The sequence below is a fragment of the Entelurus aequoreus genome, linkage group LG12 (assembly GCF_033978785.1).
Source record: "Entelurus aequoreus isolate RoL-2023_Sb linkage group LG12, RoL_Eaeq_v1.1, whole genome shotgun sequence".
In the NCBI taxonomy this organism is placed as follows: domain Eukaryota; kingdom Metazoa; phylum Chordata; class Actinopteri; order Syngnathiformes; family Syngnathidae; genus Entelurus; species Entelurus aequoreus.
In genome coordinates, this window is record NC_084742.1 from 31,431,952 (window position 1) to 31,451,840 (window position 19,889).

General features: G+C 41.4%; 1 protein-coding gene across 1 annotated transcript; it reads left to right on the forward strand.

Annotated features, from left to right (window-relative positions):
* The first annotated feature begins 14,681 nt into the window (after window positions 1-14,681).
* LOC133662028 (piggyBac transposable element-derived protein 4-like) lies at window positions 14,682-17,910 on the forward strand. The gene has a single exon (XM_062065674.1). It carries the CDS (start codon window positions 15,892-15,894, stop codon window positions 17,581-17,583), a length of 1,692 nt encoding a protein of 563 aa, XP_061921658.1. The 5' UTR covers window positions 14,682-15,891; the 3' UTR covers window positions 17,584-17,910.
* Window positions 17,911-19,889: the final 1,979 nt, after the last annotated feature.

Below are 19,889 nucleotides of genomic sequence, written 5' to 3' on the forward strand. Positions count from 1 at the left end.
TATTGTTAAATACTGAAATATTTACGTTTTTTTGATGGTTGAAGCTTTTTGACGTAAATAATATTTTTCTTTAAATAATTACAAATTTTGAACACATCGTTAGTAATACACTTATTGTGATTATTTTATATGCACATATTTAACAAAGTATTACAGAAGGTAAGGAATTTTGGTCAGTGATCATAATTGACTGCAGCTGGTAATTACTGGATCAACCAACACGCAAAACAGTGATGATCAAAGAAGAAATATTGCTATGATTGATTAGCTTTGGACTAAAGGGTGTCCAAAGTCCAGCCTTTCATTGTGCCTCTTTATTTTGTAAAATAAAAATGATTAAGTTAATTTATTTAGTATATTTTTAACATATGTATTATCTGATTTTATTATACTAATGTGCTTTGGCACCTATTAGATATAGATAGGATGTTTAACTTAAAGCATATATTCACCAGCATTACATTTTGTATTTTGTATACCTAATGTTTTCTTTACGTGACCCTCACGGAAAAAAAGTTTGGACACAGGTTTGACAAGAGCTTGATGTTATTCGCCGTTGGGATGTTTGCATTGCACCCCACCCACTCATTCAGGGCAGGTTGGAGGAACACCCGGCAGCGCGGCAGCAGCGATCAAGTCCCTGACGCCTGACAAATTGTCTTGCTCAGATTGATTGTTTTCCCGTTGTTTAATTCATCAGTGTGTTTCTTAAGCCCTCAGCGGCGGTGAAAAACGACACTTTCCGAGGCGCCAGCACCCCGCACGTAGTTTATGATGAAGAAAAAATGGCCAAAGCTGGGGAGACGGTGTCAGTAATGGTCCGACTATCCATTATGAATCGCACTTTGTATTTGTCATACTGTTTGCTGCCGCTGAAGAATGAATGTAAATGTTTTTGCTATTTGGCTTCCAAGTAAGCATTTCTCATGTGCAGTAGCTTTGTAATACTTACATGTACTGTACATATGTTAGAAATGTATCATCTGAAAGGATGCATGACAGAACTGCATTTTTCGTAATCATGTTTTTATTCAAAAATCCGAGCACAACAGGATAGCTCATGCATCGTTACAAGAGGGGGATGCATTTGCATCACACCTGTCCAGGGACTGCAGTTGAAAATTAGCCTGCCAACTGGTATATTTATAAAAATGTTCTTTATTGTGCACTGTCTCTGTGACTTTAGACCACTAAATACAGAGCATCCGGAATATATTCATACCGCTTCACTTTTTCACATTTGGTTATGTTACAGCCTTATTCCAAAATGGAATACATTCATTTCTGTCACCAAAATTATACACACAATACCCCGTAATGAGTCTATGACAATGTGAAAAGTATTTTTTTGGGGGGGGCAAATTTATAAAAAAAAACAAAAAAAACACATGAATAAGTATTCAAAGCCTTTGCTAAATACTTTGTTGATGCACCTTTGGCAGCAATTACAGCCTCAAGTCTTTTTGAATATGATGCCACAAGCTTGGCACACCTATCTTTGGACGGTTTCGCCCATTTCTCTTTGCCCATTCCTCTTTGCAGCACCTCTTAAGCTCCATCAGGGATGGGAAGTGTTGGTTTTCATCCAGGATGTCTTTGTACATTGATGCATTTATCTTAGTTAAAAATTAAAGTTAAAGTACTAATGATTGTCACACACCAACGAGGTGTGGCGAAATTATTCTCTGCATTTGACCCATCACCCTTGATCACCCCCTGGGAGGTGAGGGTAGCAGTGAGCAGTAGCGATGGCCACGCCCGGGAGTCTAGTCAGGGAGGGGACCAAGAACCCGATGGTCACTCTCTCAGAGCTACAGTATTCCTCTGTGGAGAGAGGAGAACCTTCCAGAAGGACAACCATCTCCGCAACAATCCACCAATCAGGCCTGTATTGTAGAGTGGCCAGACAGAAGCCATTTCGTAGTAAAACGTTTTCCAAAATGCACCTGAAAGACTCTCAAATGTTCTGGTCTGATGAGACAAAGATTGAACTCTTTGGTGTAAATGCCACGCATCATGTTTGGAGGAAACCATGCACCGCTCTTCACCAGGCCAATACCATCCCTATAGTAAAGCATGGTGGTGGCAGCATCATGCTGTGGGGTTGGGTTTCAGCTGCAGGAATTGGGAGACTAGTCAGGATAGAGGGGAAGATAAATGCAGCAACGTACAGAGAAATCCTGGATGAAAACCAACACTTCTTATCCAACCTGATAGAGTTTGAGGGGTGCTGCAAAAAGGAATGGGCAAAATTGCCCAAAGATAGGTGTGCCACGTTTGTGGCATTGCATTCAAAAAGACTTAAGGCTGTAATTTCTGCCAAAGGTGCATCAACAAAGTATTGAGCAAAGGCTGTGAATACTTATGTACGTGTGCTTTTTTAGATTTTTAATAAAGTTGCATTTAAAAAAAACATTTTCACATAACAATTATGAGGTATCGCGTGTAAAATTGTAAGGGCAAAAATAAATGTATTTAATTTTGGAATAAAACTGTAAAATAACACATGGAGAAAGTGAAGCGCTGTGAATATTTTCCCGATGCACTGTACATTTAAAAAATACCCCAGTGTACTGTACGTAGATTAGGATATATACACTATTAAATATGTAGTGGTATTGTGTTATATCCTGTTCAAACATTCAAAATTTTAACTTTTTCTCTTTTCAATGTGGCCCTAATCATCTTTGATAATGTTTTGTGTTTACTCGTGTGTACGGAATATTTAGTTATTGATAAGTAAGTCATTTTAACAAGGTTAAGTGAAAGAAACTGCAGACCGAGGAAGTAACGGTATTTCCATGTAGAGGTTGCGATACCGTGATTCAATACCAAGAACGTATAGCCGATACTAATCCTGAAAATTTTTCAAGATCATTGAACGAGTTTGCCTTCAGTGCGTTGATGACCACAGCCTCGGAACATCTGTTCCTTCTCGTTTGTCCAGTCATTAAGGGACCGGTTTCTGTTCCCCAAAGGCAGAGGTGTGAACAGGTCGTAACCCGGGTGTGTTGCGTCTCAGGTTATGCTGCGGGCAGTGTTACACTTCGGATCTTTTGTGCAGTTTTGACCATGTCTACTTTTCAGCTGGCATACCACACTGTTACACAGGATCCTCTCTGTTGTGCGATCAGGTTTAACATGACTGGTGAGCGCAATCCGACCCCCTTTAGCCGTCATTAGCTTTTCTTTTTTTACCAGGTGCGAGTTGTTCATGGACCATTTGAGTTTTCTGGTGATGTAAATACTTAAAGGCCTACTGAAATGACATTTTTTTATTTAAACGGGGATAGCAGATCCATTCTATGTGTCATACTTGATCATTTCGCGATATTGCCATATTTTTGCTGACAGGATTTAGTAGAGAACATCGACGATAAAGTTTGCAACTTTTGGTCGCTGATAAAAAAAGCCTTGCCTGTACCGGAAGTAGCGTGACGTCAAAGGTTGAAAGGCTCCTCACATTTCCCCATCGTTTTCAATGCAGCGAGAGCGATTCGGACAGAGAAAGCGACGATTACCCCATTAATTTGAGCGAGGATGAAAGATTCGTGGATGAGGAACGTCAGAGTGAAGGACTAGAGTGCAGTACAGGACGTATCTTTTTTCGCTCTGACCGTAACTTAGGTACAAGGAAGGGTTCATTGTATTCCACACTTTCTCCTTTTTCTATTGTGGATCACGGATTTGTATTTTAAACCACCTCGGATACTATATCCTCTTGAAAATGAGAGTCGAGAACGCGAAATTGACATTCACAGTGACTTATATCTCCACGACAATACATCGGCGAAGCTCTTTAGCTATGGAGCTAACGTGATAGCATCGGGCTTAAATGCAGATAGAAACAAAAGAAATAAACCCCTGACTGGAAGGATAGACAGAAAATCAACAATACTATTAAACCATGGACATGTAACTACACGGTTAATGCTTTCCAGGCTGGCGAAGCTTAACAATGCTGTTGCTAACGACGCCATTGAAGCTAACTTAGCAACGGGACCTCACAGAGCTATGCTAAAAACATTAGCTATCCACTTACGCCAGCCCTCATCTGCTCATCAACACCCGTGCTCACCTGCGTTCCAGCGATCGACGGCGCGACGAAGGACTTCACCCGATCATAGATGGGGTCGGCGGCCCGGAGACGGAGGAAGTCAAGGTGAGGTCGGCGGCTAGCGCGTCTGCTATCCATCTCAAAGTCCTCCTGGTTGTGTTGCTGTAGTCCGCCGCTAATACACCGATCCCACCTACAACTTTCTTCTTTGCAGTCTTCATTGTTCATTAAACAAATTGCAAAAGATTCACCAACACAGATGTCCAGATTACTGTGGAATTTTGAGATGAAAACAGAGCTTTTTGTATTGGATCCAATGGGGTCCGAATACTTCCGTTTCAACGATTGACGTCACGCGCATACGTCATCATACATAGACGTTTTCAACCGGAAGTTTCGCGGGAAATTTAAAATTGCATTTTATAAGTTAACCCGGCCGTATTGGCATGTGTTGCAATGTTAAGATTTCATCATTGATATATAAACTATCAGACTGCGTGGTCGGTAGTAGTGGGTTTCAGTAGGCCTTTAAGTAATTTATGACGTGCTCCTTGGTTTTGGTGGCATTTATGGCCAGGTAGATGCTTGACCCTGTAGAACTTCTACTATTGCAGTGTTGGTGTAACAGATGAGGGTACTGTCATGCCTGAGGAGACAAGGCACACCACTCTACGGGGGCTCCTTTATTGACGACCAGGGTTGAAGGGATTTTCTTTCTAATTCTAACATGCTGTGGTTTGTGGCTGAGAAAGTCCAGAATCCACGTACAGCGTGAGGCAGAGATTGAGCACCATGTAATGTTAGTCTGGTGTTAAAAGCGGAACTAAAATCCACAAAAGTAATCCTTTCATATGTGCTTGGGTGTCCCTGATGAGATAGGGCAGAGTAAAGTGCAGTTGAGACATCATCCTCCCTTTCTTGAGAAGCAAACTGATGGATGTGGAGATCCATGTATGATGGCATTCCTGATGTGGGATAGAATATTCCTTCATTACAATAGGAATCAGAGCAACTGGGCGATAATCATCAAGAGTTTAGTCTGCTGTTTTCTTGAACACTCGTGGTGGGTTTGAGACGGGTGGGAAAAGGTTAAAGGGGATCTGGACTTTTTGGGGGAATTTTGCCAATTGTTCACAATCATTATGAGCGACAAGAACATACATGTATTTTTTTTTTAAGATTCTAAATTTGATAAAAAAAACGCTTGAAAGATGCAGCTAATGGGAGTCACAGTTGTAGCCATCAAACAATTTCAAAACCCTCCATCAAAGTTGTACATACTGTACATACTGAAAGTATATATATAATGTAGTAACAGACATGTTCATAACAATATATAATATGTGTAATATTTACTGTATTTTGGTCATTTTAAGCAATAAAAGCTATGTCGACATGAATGACGTGCTTACCCAAAATCAACTGGGAAAAAAAAACCTGGCAAACTGTCCATCGAGTGAGTCACTTTAATATTGATCATGATACACGCAGCACACCATGCGTGTTATTACTACTACATACAGTGTCAAGCTTGCTGTGTACAAACAAAACATGAATTGTGGGCTACTACTTTACAGATATCATGATATGATTGTTCATGTTTTTCAGTCAGGACAGATTGTTGTGTTATCGCATTGTGTTGTGCATTACAAACTCAAAAGCCATTCAGGCTGATGCAAGAAGCGAACTTACGGCTAAAGCCGTAGCATGCTGTCGCAGGGCTATGTGTTACTGTGCTAGCAAAAGAGTTCCTCAGTGTTCGCTCTTACAATAACAATGACGCTACAATTTGGTTATACAGGCAGGTTACGGAACGTTCATGAAGTATTGTCGGCGGTTTTCGGATGCTAAGTGATTTAGAGGCAGAATGGATTGATCCCATTGCTAGCCACCAATAACGAGCCGATTATTACAAATTAAAATGCAAAAAAACCCCAAAACCTTTTGTCTTCCAGTGCAGTTCCCCTTTAAAGATGTGTTGTAGCTGTAAGAAAACAAGCCTAAAATCACTACTGTGCTTATTTTTTGGTGGAATTTCACTTTAGATCCAAATAAGTGCCAATGTTGTTAGCGTTAGAGAGGCCCTTTAAGAGCTGCATTGGACACTGGGTTGACGGTCCGGCCTTTTAGCGTACTGGCTAGTGCTGCTGGACTATTATTTGTAGATGTGTAGATCAGTTTAGAGCCACGCCCCCTCCAGCTCCGGCTGAATTTCGGGAGAAAATTTGTCCAGGGAGGCTTTCGGGAGAGGCGCTGAATTTCGGGAGTCTCCCGGAAAATCCGGGAGGGTTGGCAAGTATGCACATACACACATCTTTCTTCCGATGGCTAACAACAATATGTTGTTGTTTTAAGCAGTTTAGTGAGTATTAGGAAGTTAACAAAACTACAACATATGTTGACATAGACGGATTGATTTTTGATTGATCAGGGACGGCGTGGTGTGGTTGGGAGAGTGGCCGTGCCAGCAACCTGAGGGTTCCTGGTTCGATCCCCACCTTCTACCAACCTAGTCATGTCCGTTGTGTCCTTGAGCAAGACACTTCACCCTTGCTCCTGTTGGGTCGTGGTTAGCTCCCGCCATCAGTGTGTGAACGGGTGTGTGGAAATATTGTCAAAGCGCTTTGAGTACCTTGAAGGTAGAAAAGCGCTATACAAGTATAACCCATTTACCATTTACCATTTTTAATAGAAATAACCCTTCTGGGTCTCACATTTTTTGTAGCTGTCGACTTGAGCAGTCACTTTTTCATAGTAAGAAAAATGCGGTGCACCGGAACTTGGGTGCCGTGGCTCAGACGGTAGAGCGACCAATGACACGAGGGTTCCAGGTTCGAATCCATCCTGTTGTGTCCTTGGGCAAGACACTTCACCCACGCTGGTTTAAATGTAGCTTAAAAATGTAGATAATGGGTTTTAACATTGTAATGCGCTTTGAGTCTCTAGAGAAAAATCGCTATATAAATACAATTCACTTTACTTTACTTCACAACTTGATGAGTTTGTGGACTTAGAGGAGTTGTAGATATTAATGACCGATTTTTGCAAGACCATACATAGAGTGATTGTTTTTGTTAGGAGTCATGTTCAACTTATTCCCAATAAAAAATAGGAAAAGTAATTTGTTGTTGTCGACTCAGCGTTCATCACGACTTCAACAGTCAGTTTGTGCTCAACTAAAGAGAGTGGATTCAAGGTTAGGGGCAGGTAGAATTCAAGGAGAGACATTAATTGGCCCTCAGACTGCAATGATATGAATGATACAATTAGCCCAGGCCTTTGGTTTCCTGTGTGCCAGAAACAGGTTTTGATAGGTGATACCGTGGGACTTCACTAGTGTCAGTCCGATCCTTCTGATGATGCGCTGATCCCACAAAAGGGGACGGCTGGCACGCGCTCATTTCCCATGGTGCACCTCTTGCCTTTGAGCACTGACCTTGGTTGGGTGCTCCCTGGTGGCAGGAGAAGAGATGGAATACATGTTTGAAAGATCAAACAGTTCCGGCCTCACCTGTCTAGAACTCACATCAGCGGTTAAAGTTGATCAACATCGATTCAGTTTAGTTCTGGGATGAAGCTGCGCACAACTTTAATATATCAGACATGTGACTGATTGCATTTGTGTTTGTTTTGGACAACTTTAACTTGCTAAACCATAGGACGACCGTTTTGTTCGAAAATAAGATATCCAAATAAATATCGTCACACCAGGGGTGTCAAAGGTGAGGCCCGGACGGCATTTTTAGGTCATTGCTTATTTATATATTGGCCCTCTGCACATTGTAAAAATACAAACAATTTATTATAAATCAGATATAAGATATTAGACTGATTTGCATTGTTTTTATAGCTTAGCATTTTTATTGTACAAAGTGTGTCGAAACGGTGACTTTTTAGATGTCATATTTCAAATTTTTATCCTACTGGAGAAGAGTAAATAAAGTGAGTTTCAATGGTAGAGGAATGATTTGATGGTGCCAAATTTCTTTTGTTTCATTAAATCAGTGGTCCTCAAACTTTTTTTTTTTTTTTTTACCAAGTACTACCTCAGAAAACACTTAAGTACCACCAAAATGACCAACATTAAAATATAGTAATGTAGTAAGCCTAAATATTCATTAAAAACAAAGCAGAAGGTTTTATTTAACAAGTATATTGAATATTTTGGCCACTGTAACGTTACACACAGTTTGAATATTTAAAGGTGATGTTTGCAACTTCCTCACAGTAACATTTTTCAAAGCAAAACATATAACAAGAACACCACTGGCTCGCCTATGTTACCATTAGGGGTTTAACAGAACACATTTGTTTTGCAATTGTCTGTATTTTTCACAATTACAAAGTTTATGTAATAAAACATATTTACTGATTGGAATAATGATTGGTGTTTACGGGTGTCACTCACCCGGTCTCGTCAACAAGTATGCGCAGGGACTGCGTGCACACATACAAAAACAGTCCAAGAGCAACGAACAATTGGCAGTCATGTTGTTATGATACAAAACTCAAAGCCAGTGAAGTTGGCACATGATGTAATTCGTAAATAAAAACAGAATACAATGATTTGCAAATCCTTTTCAACCTATATTCAATTGAATAGCCTGCAAAGACAAGATACTTAACGTTCAAACTGGTAAACTTTGTTATTTTGTGCAAATATTAGCTCACTTGGAATTTGATGCCTGCAACATGTTTAAAAAAAGCTGGCACAAGTGGCAAAAAAGACTGAAAAAGTTGATTAATGCTCATCAAACACTTATTTGGAACATCCCACAGGTGAACAGGCTAATTGGGAACTGGTGGGTGCCACGATTGGGTATAAAAGCAGCTTCCATGAAACAAGGATGGTGCGAGGGTCACCACTTTGTGAACGAATGGGTGAGCAAATTGTCGAACAGTTTAAGAACAACATTTCTCAACGAGCAATTGCAAGGAATATAGGGATTTCACCATCTACGGTCAGTAATATCATCAAAAGGTTCAGAGAATCTGGAGAAATCACTGCACGTAAGCGGCAAGGCCGAAAACCAACATTGAATGCCCGTGACCTTCGATCCCTCAGGCGGTACTGCATCACAAAGCGACATCAGTGTGTAAAGGATATCACCACATGGGCTCAGGAACACTTCAGAAAACCACTGTCAGTAACTACAGTTCCTCGCTACATCTGTAAGTGCAAGTTAAAACTCTACTATGCAAAGCAAAAGCCATTTATCAACAACACCCAGAAACGTTGTCTGCTTCGCTGGGCCCGAGCTCATCTAAGATGGACTGATGCAAAGTGGAAAAGTGTTCTGTGGTCTGACGAGTCCACATTCCTAATTATTTTTGGAAACCGTGGACGTAGTTTTCCCCCGGACCAAAGAGAAAAAAAGACATCTGGACTGTTATAGGCGCACATTTCAAAAACCAGCATCTGTGATGGTATGGGGGTGTATTAGTGCCCAAGGCATGGGTAACTTACACATCTGTGAAGGCACCATTAATGCTGAAAGGTACATACAGGTTTTGGAGCAACATATGTTGCCATCCCAGCAACGCCTTTTTCATGGACGCCCCTGCTTATTTCAGCAAGGCAATGCCAAGCCACATTCTGCACGTGTTATAACAGCGTGGCTTCGTAACAAAAGAGTGCGGGTACTAGACTGGCCTGCCTGTATTCCAGACCTGTCCCCCATTGAAAATGTGTGGTGCATTATGAAGCGTAAAATACGACAACGGAGACCCCGGACTGTTGAACAACTTAAGCTGTACATCAAGCAAGAATGGGAAATAATTCCTCCTGTGAAGCTTAAAAAATGTGTCTCCTCAGTTCCCAAACGTTTACTGAGTGTTGTTAAAAGGAAAGGCCATGTAACACAGTGGTAAAATGCCCCTGTGCCAACTTTTTTGCAATGTGTTGCTGCCATTAAATTCGAAGTTAATGATTATTTGTAAAAAAAAAATAGTTTCTCAGTTCGAACATGAAATATCTTGTCTTTGCAGTCTATTCAATTGAATATTTGCAAATCATTGTATTGTGTTTTTATTTACGATTTACACAACATGCCAACTTCACTGGTTTTGGGTTTTGTAGAATATACATTCAATGCCAGCTAAGGCTAGCTATCGAAATTGCTTTTATTAGCTATCAACACCTAAAGCTAATGTGCGTTTACAGACGTTTAGAAGTGTCTGTGTTAGTGTTTTTAACTTACAATGGACTTCTTTTTGTATTGTTCAGTTTTGTAAATTCACCAAATTGTCACCGTGGAGTTATCGAGTCTGTCTGATTGGAGAGCTTGCTTCCGCAGCTAATGGGTCCATAATAATGAGTTCTATTTTGTTTGATCAGCCGTTTTACTGCCGTGTGAGAGGAGACCGTTTAGAGACAATTAAGGTATGTAAATAAACATTTTCAAAATGGTATATATCTGCAGCTTACAGTCCGCAGCGGCTAATATATGTAAACATATTTTATTTATTCTAAACTTTGGTGGGTGCAGCTTAAATACCGCTGCGCTCTATGGTCCTGAAAATATGGTATATTTTAAGGCTTTTTAAAGCTTTTTAACGGCATTTAAAGTGGTATTCAAGTTAACAACAGAACTAAGGCTACTCAACAGTCGGCATAGACTCTTTACTTATAAAAACCAATTCCAAGAGAAAATAAATGATGCATTTTAATAATTAGGAATTTGCCTCTATTACAGAAACAAAACATCACTGAAGTCTATTGAATTCCTGCTTCAAAACTTCACCTGAGTCCTCCAGCATGAATAACAAAAAGTCAATCAATTATTTATTCAGTCATGTTTACTCATATTCATCCCCCCTCCAGGACATGGCTGCAGCTTCTGTGTCTCCTCGGCGTGGGTGGTTACCGCAGGGAGGTGTTCTGTATTGCAACTGATGCTTCTTTTTAAGTTCCAGTTGCGGTCGGTAGCTTGTTGCTTTTTGCAGAGATCCACTGCAGGGGTCCTGGAGGCGTCACTGGGCTCTCGTCTGGCAAGGAAAAGGTTGTATTATCTATTTTGGATGATATAGCCACACACCATGAACAGAGCCAGGTGTCTATAGGCCAGAAAGGTTGTAGGACCTCCAGAGGAAGAGCAGAAATGGACGAATAGGCCCAGACCAGAAATACTGAAGGGTCTGTGGTAGTCGAGCTAGTGTTGGCCTTCTGTTCTCAGTGTGGACACAAATAAAATAAACTCTAAAAGTGACTCCAAATTCAACTTATATTGCAGATCCGAATAACCTGTTCCTGGGTCAAGCTGTCACATGTTTGCTAAAGGCCCTGTTTTAGGTACAGTGGAGCCTACTTAAAAGACCCATAGCGTCCAGAAGACCAAAATTTGCCTAACTAGTTATTTTTATGTTTTTTTGGCTCCTGAAAATTAAACTGGCAGTCATTTATTATCAATTAGTTTTTGAGTAATCAGTAAATATAACTATCTGTACTTGGAACACACCCCTTTCCATCGCCAGACTCGATATGGCGCCCCCTCTTGGTGTGACGTCATCAGAACTGAAGCCCATTGTTTTTGTTACCCTGGTCCATGATTACTTCAAAACTGATGTGGTTAACATTGTGGGCAATGATGATAATAACAATATTAATAATAATAATAATAATAATAATAAGAAGAACTATTTCCAGACTTCCCCTTTCCTCTTCCAAAGACACAATAGCTTGTGTCTCCTCATGCTCTTTTAGTATTTTCTCAATCATCTTCATGAAAACAAGCAGCACGGTGGAAAAGGGGTTAGTACGTATGCCTCACAATGCGAAGGTCTTCACTTCGATCCTGGGCTCGGGATTTTTCTGTGTGGAGTTTGCATGTTCTCCCCGTGACTGCGTGGGTTCCCTCCAGGTACTCCGGCTTCCTCCCACCTCCAAAGACATGCACCTGGGGATAGGTTGATTGGCAACACTAAATGGTCCCTAGTGTGTGAATGTGAGTGTGAATGTTGTCTATCTGTGTTGGCCCTGCGATGAGGTGGCGATTTGTCCAGGGTGTACCCCGCCTTCCGTCCGAATGCAGCTGAGATAGGCTCCAGAACCCCCTGCGGCCCTGTAGAGAATGGATAGATGGATGGATCTTCATGAAAACATCAGTAGAAGAGGACACAAAATAGAACTCTAGAGTCTTCTTTTGTTCTCTCATTTTTGGTCTACTCTTCTTTCTGTTTTTCCTCAGGTCTCTAGTCTTTCTCTCCCTGAGGGTGCTTCTGATTTTTAGGATCGCCTCTGGCTTGAGTCTTTTACGTTTTTTCTCATCCAAACTCCGACCAAAACCATTCTTTTTCAAAGTCCATCCATCCATCCATTTTCTAGCGCTTTTCTTTGAAGTCAGAATCATTAAAATGATGGCTGCAAATTACTCTCCTCTCATTTGGTCCGTCCCATTTTGTACGAGTCATTTTGACTGGAGAGGTCCATACTTCCCTCATATTCCCATCATAAGGAAATGTATGCAGGCTGACCCCTTCTTTAGTTCTGTTGCTACAACCTGCAACAATGCTTCCGGCAGACATATTTGTTAGTTCCTTCAGATTCTACATGAACCACTATGATTCGGGATATAGATGCTACCAAAACACATACTAAACAATATGAAATTGCCTCCAGTCTTCTGTAGGTGACGTCAGCATGCAGGCTGGAGCTAAATAATCCAAAATGTGCGAAAACCTGTTTGAAAAAAATCTTGAAAATTGGGGTTTCAAACTCATTATATCTCATGGGCCGCATGGAGAAAAATCTATATGGAAATTCTCATTCATCCAGGTCATTGTCATCTCAGGGCATTCAATCAATCGCAACTGAACTACTTGGTTTGTCTTAGAAGACGTTTCGCCTCTCATCCAAGTAGGCTTCATCAGTTCATGTTTATAGACTTAGATCGGCCAGATCTGGTCTTTTACTCCAATATTCCCGAGTGGGCCAGACTGTTACAATCATGGCATGATAACTTAAAAATAAAGACAACTTCAGATTGGTTTTTTTTGTTTTACTTTGGCCAAAAAAATAGAACAAGCACAAATAATCCTCTTGCCAAAACCTTCAAAATAATTGAAAATTCAGAGGGAAAAATTGGTGCAATTTGAAAAACACAACAAAGGACACAATAAACTTAGACTTTGTCTCAGTGTATCTACAACGCTATTAAACTTTAAATCACAGCCTATCTGGGAATGAACAAAGTACAAAATTGATAATAAATAATAAAAACTCTCGTCATTGTCACATATTAATCCTCTGCTAACTCAACATCTCATTGGAAAGAGAGGTAGAAACTATTAAAGAGGATTAAGTTACACAGAGCGTCCACTTTTTGGGTCAATGAGGTGCCAAAGCACGATGTGTTCGAAGCAGAAGACGTACAACGGCAAGTTTTACGTTTTATTTGGGTCGAGGGGGAGGAGCTCTTGCTTGGCATAGTTGCTTAGACCCGCTATAAACTGTTTGCTTGCCTAACAGAATTGCTATGGCGACATCCAGTGGACACATTTAGAACAGCAGTTTGTTTTATTAAAAATCTTGTAAAGGGCCGCACGTTTGAGACTCCTGACTTAAAATCACTACTGTATCTATTTTGCGGGACATTTTTAGGTCCAAAACCATGAAATAAGTGCCAATGTTTGCCAATGTTATCAACATTCGAGGGGACTCCGATTGGCTGACTCACGTCGACATAATTGGTTATTAACATGCGCGAACATTTGCACATTAATTTGGGATTTTAACCAGACACATGAGAAAAATGGGGGATACTAAACAATTTTGGAACCTAATGTGATTTTCCTCCTTTTGTGCACTATTTAAATGGATGCATTTTGTCAGTAAGGAAAGAGAGATGGAAGAACAACAGATAAATCTGTCAGGAACTCGCATGGCTGCAGTTGTAGTGACCCCAAGATGCAGGAACCAGGAGAACGGTGATCATGTAAGAGGATTTTAATATGATTAAACAGAAGAAAGCAGTCTTGCATGCAACAGTTCACAAACAACAGTCAATCCTTGAGCACTGAGGAGCGCGCGAGACAGGCATTAATAGAAACATGCTGATTGGCACAAGGTGCCAATCAACAGCAGGTGAGGGGAAAACAGCGCTCAGTGGGACATGCAGGAATTAGAACCAAAATAAGAGCACTGATAGGAAATAAACACAAAACAAGGAAGCACAAACAGAAATGAAGTGACAGATTGTCACAAATTCTGCACGAAAGAAGCACAGATCTTTGGTCCTATGTCGAAGTTGTAAAGGTAAGGCAGTTCCTTTTGTTGCCCCTCCCACACTTCTTAGTTCGTTTGAATTGTTTTTACAATTATCATGTAACCAACTCATCAAGTCCATGTCCACCATGTTCTTCTTAGTAGTAAACAGTGTTGAGATAAACGGTCACTTTTTTCGACATAACAATTGAGACGTAAAGCAGCCATTCCCATGAAGTATCAGTCCCTTTACGTCGGCATGTGTAGTATTGTCAACCTCATCATTATCACTAAGCAGTGCGAAACAACAACAGTAACGTAACTACTCTGTAGTTACACAGCATTAAAACATGCACGCAGTCCCTTCCTATTCAGTGCAAATTAAAGGCCTACTGAAACCCACTACTACCGACCACGCAGTCTGATAGTTTATATATCCTTGGGGTCAATGTGACCCCAAGGCATTTTGAGAGTCTCTAAAAAGATGGTTGTCATTAGTTTTTCTTCCTAATATTTCATGACTTTTCCTAATCCATCAGGGAGACACAGAAAAATATAAAATCAACTGCATGATTGTTTCTCATTTCTCTGTACACATTTTGACCACGCCATCGTTCCTCAGGGGTCATATAGACCCCAGGATTGGAAAGCACTATAAGTCTTTGTGTGTTAGAGTGAGACACATGATCCAATTGACTTTTTTGTGCTCCCAAGTGATCTGAACACAGAGAATTCAATTGTGAGTTGATCTGACCATCATACACTGAATTATTGTTGGTTTAATATCGTTTGGCAGCCATTTTGACAGTTTTCCATAGATATTTCGGCACATTGCACCCCCCCCCCACCAAATACCCCCCAGTGGGAAATTACTTATGTGTGCTCCTAAGTCCCCTGAACACAAAGAAACAAATAGTGAGTCAATCCAACCATCATAGACCGAGTTATTGCAGTTTGAATACTGTTAGGCTTGGTCTTGAATGTGACCAAAAGTGATTTTCGTAATTTCTGAACGTACAAATACATATAAACTCAGTTTTCCATATAAGTGTCACACAAGAAATGAAATGGAACAATCACTGTGAGTTTATCTGACTATTACATGCTGAACTAGTGTGGTTTGAGTAGCGTTTGGTGGCCATTTTAGCGTTTTTCTACCTCGAACATCCCAGTAGGAAACCATTTATTTGTGCTCCTAAGTCCCCTGAACACAGAAAAAAGCAGTGAGTAGATCTTTATTAGTAATTGATGCAGAAACCACTGAGATAAATGGTCTTGAAAATAAATTTATAATTTATACTCTGTCGGAATGGCGGGATGTCGGAACAGTTCAAACATTCCGTTCCCGCGCCGTGTGAGAACAGGAGGAGGGGAGGGGGGAGGAGCAAACATATAAAAGCACTCGCATAGCAGCCTTCTAAACCATTTCTCTGCTGCTGTCTCTGCTGCTGTTTGTGATATACTCTCTCTCTCTCTCTCTTGTTTCGAGTTTGCCTTCTAAACCATTTCTCTGCTGCTGTTTGTGATATACTCTCTCTCTCTCTCTTGTTTCGAGTTTGCCTTCTAAACCATTTCTCTGCTGCTGTTTGTGATATACTCTCTCTCTCTCTCTCTCTCTCTTGTTTTGAGTTTGATGATGCCAAACCACAAGACGTTCTCTGTCCAGGAGGTTTTGGATCAGGTTTTTAGTGAAGAGGTAGACATAGAGGAAAATGTGTCTGAAATCGAAGACAATGTTGTGGAAGACCCTGATTATGGGGCATCGTCCTCTGATGAGGATGAGACCCTTGATGCTGAAGTTCCTGTCAACACTGGAACACCAGCAGACATTTTCCTGTCCAAAAATGGAAAGTTGTCGTGGTCCCCTGCCCCACGTCAACGGCAGGGTAGACTTAGCGCTGGTAATGTCATCAAAATGGTTCCAGGCCCAACCCGATATGCGATTAGCCGTGTCCAAGACATAAAATCTGCATTTGAGCTCCTCATGACACCATCAATTGAGAACCATGTACTCTTGATGACCAATTTAGAGGGGAGTCGTGTGTTTGGGGACAGTTGGAAGCCGATCGATGCAATTGACTTGCAGGCATACATCGGGTTGCTCATTTTGGGGGGCGTGTACAAGTCCAAAGGCGAGGCAGCAGAAAGCCTGTGGAATAAAGAGACTGGAAGGGCCATCTTCCCAGCCACCATGTCTCTGAAGAAATTCCATATTATGTCTCGTGTCCTACGGTTCGATGACAGAGAGAAAAGACAGGGCCGGAGAGAACATGACAAGCTGGCAGCTATCCGGGATGTATGGGACAAGTGGGTTCAGCAACTGCCATTGCTTTACAACCCAGGCCCCCATGTGACTGTGGATGAATGTCTGGTGGCGTTTCGTGGCCGCTGTCCATTTAGACAGTACATCCCGAGTAAACCAGCCAAATACGGCATTAAAATATGGGCAGCATGTGATGCCCAGTCGAGCTATGCCTGGAATATGCAGGTCTACACCGGCAAAGCCCCTGGGGAAGCACCTGAAAAAAATCAGGGCATGAGGGTTGTCCTGGACATGGCTGAGGGACTGGAGGGGCACAATATAACGTGCGACAACTTCTTCACCTCCTATGCCCTTGGTGAAGAACTCGCAAAGCGGAAAGTCACCATGCTGGGGACAGTCCGCAAGAACAAGCCAGAGCTTCCCTCTGAGCTTGTTGCAATCAAGAACAGACAGGCTACATCCTCAGTGTTTGCCTTCACTGAGAACGCCACAGCTGTTTCGTATTGCCCCAAGAAAGGGAAGAACGTTGTGCTCATGAGTACGATGCACAAGGATGCCCAGCTCAGCACCAGGGAGGACAAGAAGCCACAAATGGTGTTGGACTACAATGCCACAAAGGGTGGTGTTGACAACCTGGATAAAGTCACAGGCACGTACAGCTGCCGACGCATGACTGCACGATGGCCCCTTGTTGTATTCTTCAACATCATCGATGTGAGTGCCTACAACGCTTTTGTGCTTTGGAGGGAGATCAGTGAAGGCTGGAACAGCGAAAAGCTGTACCGGAGGAGGCTGTTCCTGGAACAGCTGGGGTACGCGCTGGTGCAACCCCAAATTGCACGAAGAGTTGTCCTACCAAGAGCCTCAGCGGCTGCTGTGGTGATAGTGGAGGATGTTCAGAGGGAGGCACACACCTCCAATCCTCCAGTGGCCAGAGGGCAAAAACGAGGCAGGTGCCAGATCTGTTCCACTAGGAACGATAACAAGACAACTAATACATGTGGGGGATGTGGCAAATACATCTGCAAGGAGCACATCCGTTGTGGATCATGTGCCCAGTAGTGCTTTACCCTTTCTTGGAGAGTGGGGGATGAATATTGCCATTTTTCATTTGTTTTACATTTCTTGAGAGAGGTAGACTCTAGGCTACTTTTTGCAGTCTGTGAAAAAATAGGAGTGGCAGACTTTTACAGTATTTTAGTTTTTTTGAAATAAGACAATATTTTTGGTAAATAGCCTACTGTCTTGTTATTTTTTTCTTCAAATATGGACACTCCAAATGGCCGGCCAATGGTCAGATATTTGTTGTTGTTGAAAAAAAACAAAACAAAAAAAAAAAAAATACAAAATATAAAGAGTAATAAAAAAACTTCCCCCATTGAGGATTGCCACCTTATCCGGGTCAGAGGGTTTGTGCTTGACCCTTTCTTGGAGAGTGAGACGAATATTGTTATTTTCAAATGGACACTCCAAATGGCCAACGGTCAGATATTTGTTGTTGTTGAAAAAAAAAAAAAAGAAAAAAAAAAAGAAAAAAAAAAAAAGTTATAAAAAACTTCCCCCTGGAGGATTGCCACCTTATCGTGGTCAGGGGGTTTGCGTGCTTCCATGACCCTAAGAGCTATAGCTGGTCTTAGGGTAGAAGCCTGACTAAGTGCAATCTAAATGGCAAAAAACAACAACAACAACAACACCATACAATTAATACAATTCGGTCACATTCAATGATGGCCGCCTAACAGTATTCAAACTGCGATAACTCGGTCTAAGATGGTTGGATTGACTCACAATTTGTTTCTTTGTGTTCAGAGGACCTAGGAGCACAAATAAGTGGTTTACCACTGGGAGGTTATCTGGGGGGGGGGGCGTAGTGTGCCAAAAAATCAATAAAAAACGGTCAAATTTGACACCAAACGGTATTCAAACAACAATAATTCAGTGTATGATGGTCAGATCGACTCAGAGTTGACTTCTCTGTGTTCAGAAGACTTGGGAGCACAAAAAAGTCAATTGGATCATGTGTCTTACTCCCACACACAACAACTTATAGAGCTTTACATCTCTGGGGTCTATGTGACCCCTGAGGAACGATGGTGTAGGCAAAAATCGAGGTCAATAGGAGGGTTAACATTATAACACATGCCAATACGGCCGGGTTAACTTATAAAGTGACATTTTAAATTTGCCGCTAAACTTCCGGTTCGAAATGCCTCTGAGGATGACGTATGCGCGTGACGTAGACCGGGGAACACGGGTATGCCTTCCACATTGAAGCCAATACGAAAAAGCTCTGTTTTCATTTCATAATTCCACAGTATTCTGGACATCTGTGTTCGTGAATCTGTTTCAATCATGTTCATTGCATTATGGAGAAGGAAGCTAAGCAAGCAAAGAAGAAAGTTGTCGGTGCGAAATGGACATATTTTTCGAACGTAGTCAGCCACAACAGTACACAGCCGGCGCTTCTTTGTTTAGATTCCCGAAAGATGCAGTCAAGATGGAAGAACTCGGATAACAGAGACTCTAACCAGGAGGACTTTTGACTTCGATACACAGACGCCTGTAGAGAACTGGGACAACACAGACTCTTACCAGGATTACTTTGATTTGGATGACAAATACGCAGACGTGCTACTGTGAGTATGCAGCTTTGGCTTCTAAACATTTGATCGCTTGACCGTATGTGCGCAACTTTTTTTTGCGTATGTACGTAACTTTTTTCAAATATATAAGCTTTATGAACCTTGGGTTAGGTGAACGGTCTTTTGGGCTGAGTGATTGTGTGTGTTGATCAGGTGTTTGAATTGTATTGGCGTGTTCTATGGCGCTAGGAGCTAGCATAGGAGCTAGGAGCTAGCATAACACGTACCGTACCGTACGTGCGCGTCACGTACGTAACTTTTTAAAAATATATAAGCTTTATGAACCTTGGGTTAGGTCAGGGGTGGGCAATTAATTTTTACCGGGGGCCGCATGAGCAACCCGAGCACTGCTGGAGGGCCACATCGACAATATTTCAATTAAATTTTGCTCAATATTATTTTTGATATATACCGTAAGATAAATAATAATAATAATTAATAATAATAGTAATACTTCAACATAGTGTGTGTAACAGCATTCCATGACTAATATAAATAAATTAACATTAATAATAAATGACAGTAAAATAAGCACACGTATGACTGAGGAGTCATAGTGTAACTTTGTGTGGTGTTTGAGTTGTCCGACTTTTTGTGTGGCCATAAACGCACCAGTGGTTTAGTGCTATGCGTGTTGGTGACAGATGACAAGTTGGTTTTGGCCTGGTTTGTACGGCAGAAAATGACTAGTTTTTCGAGATAGAAGTGTTTTACTTATGTTTTTGG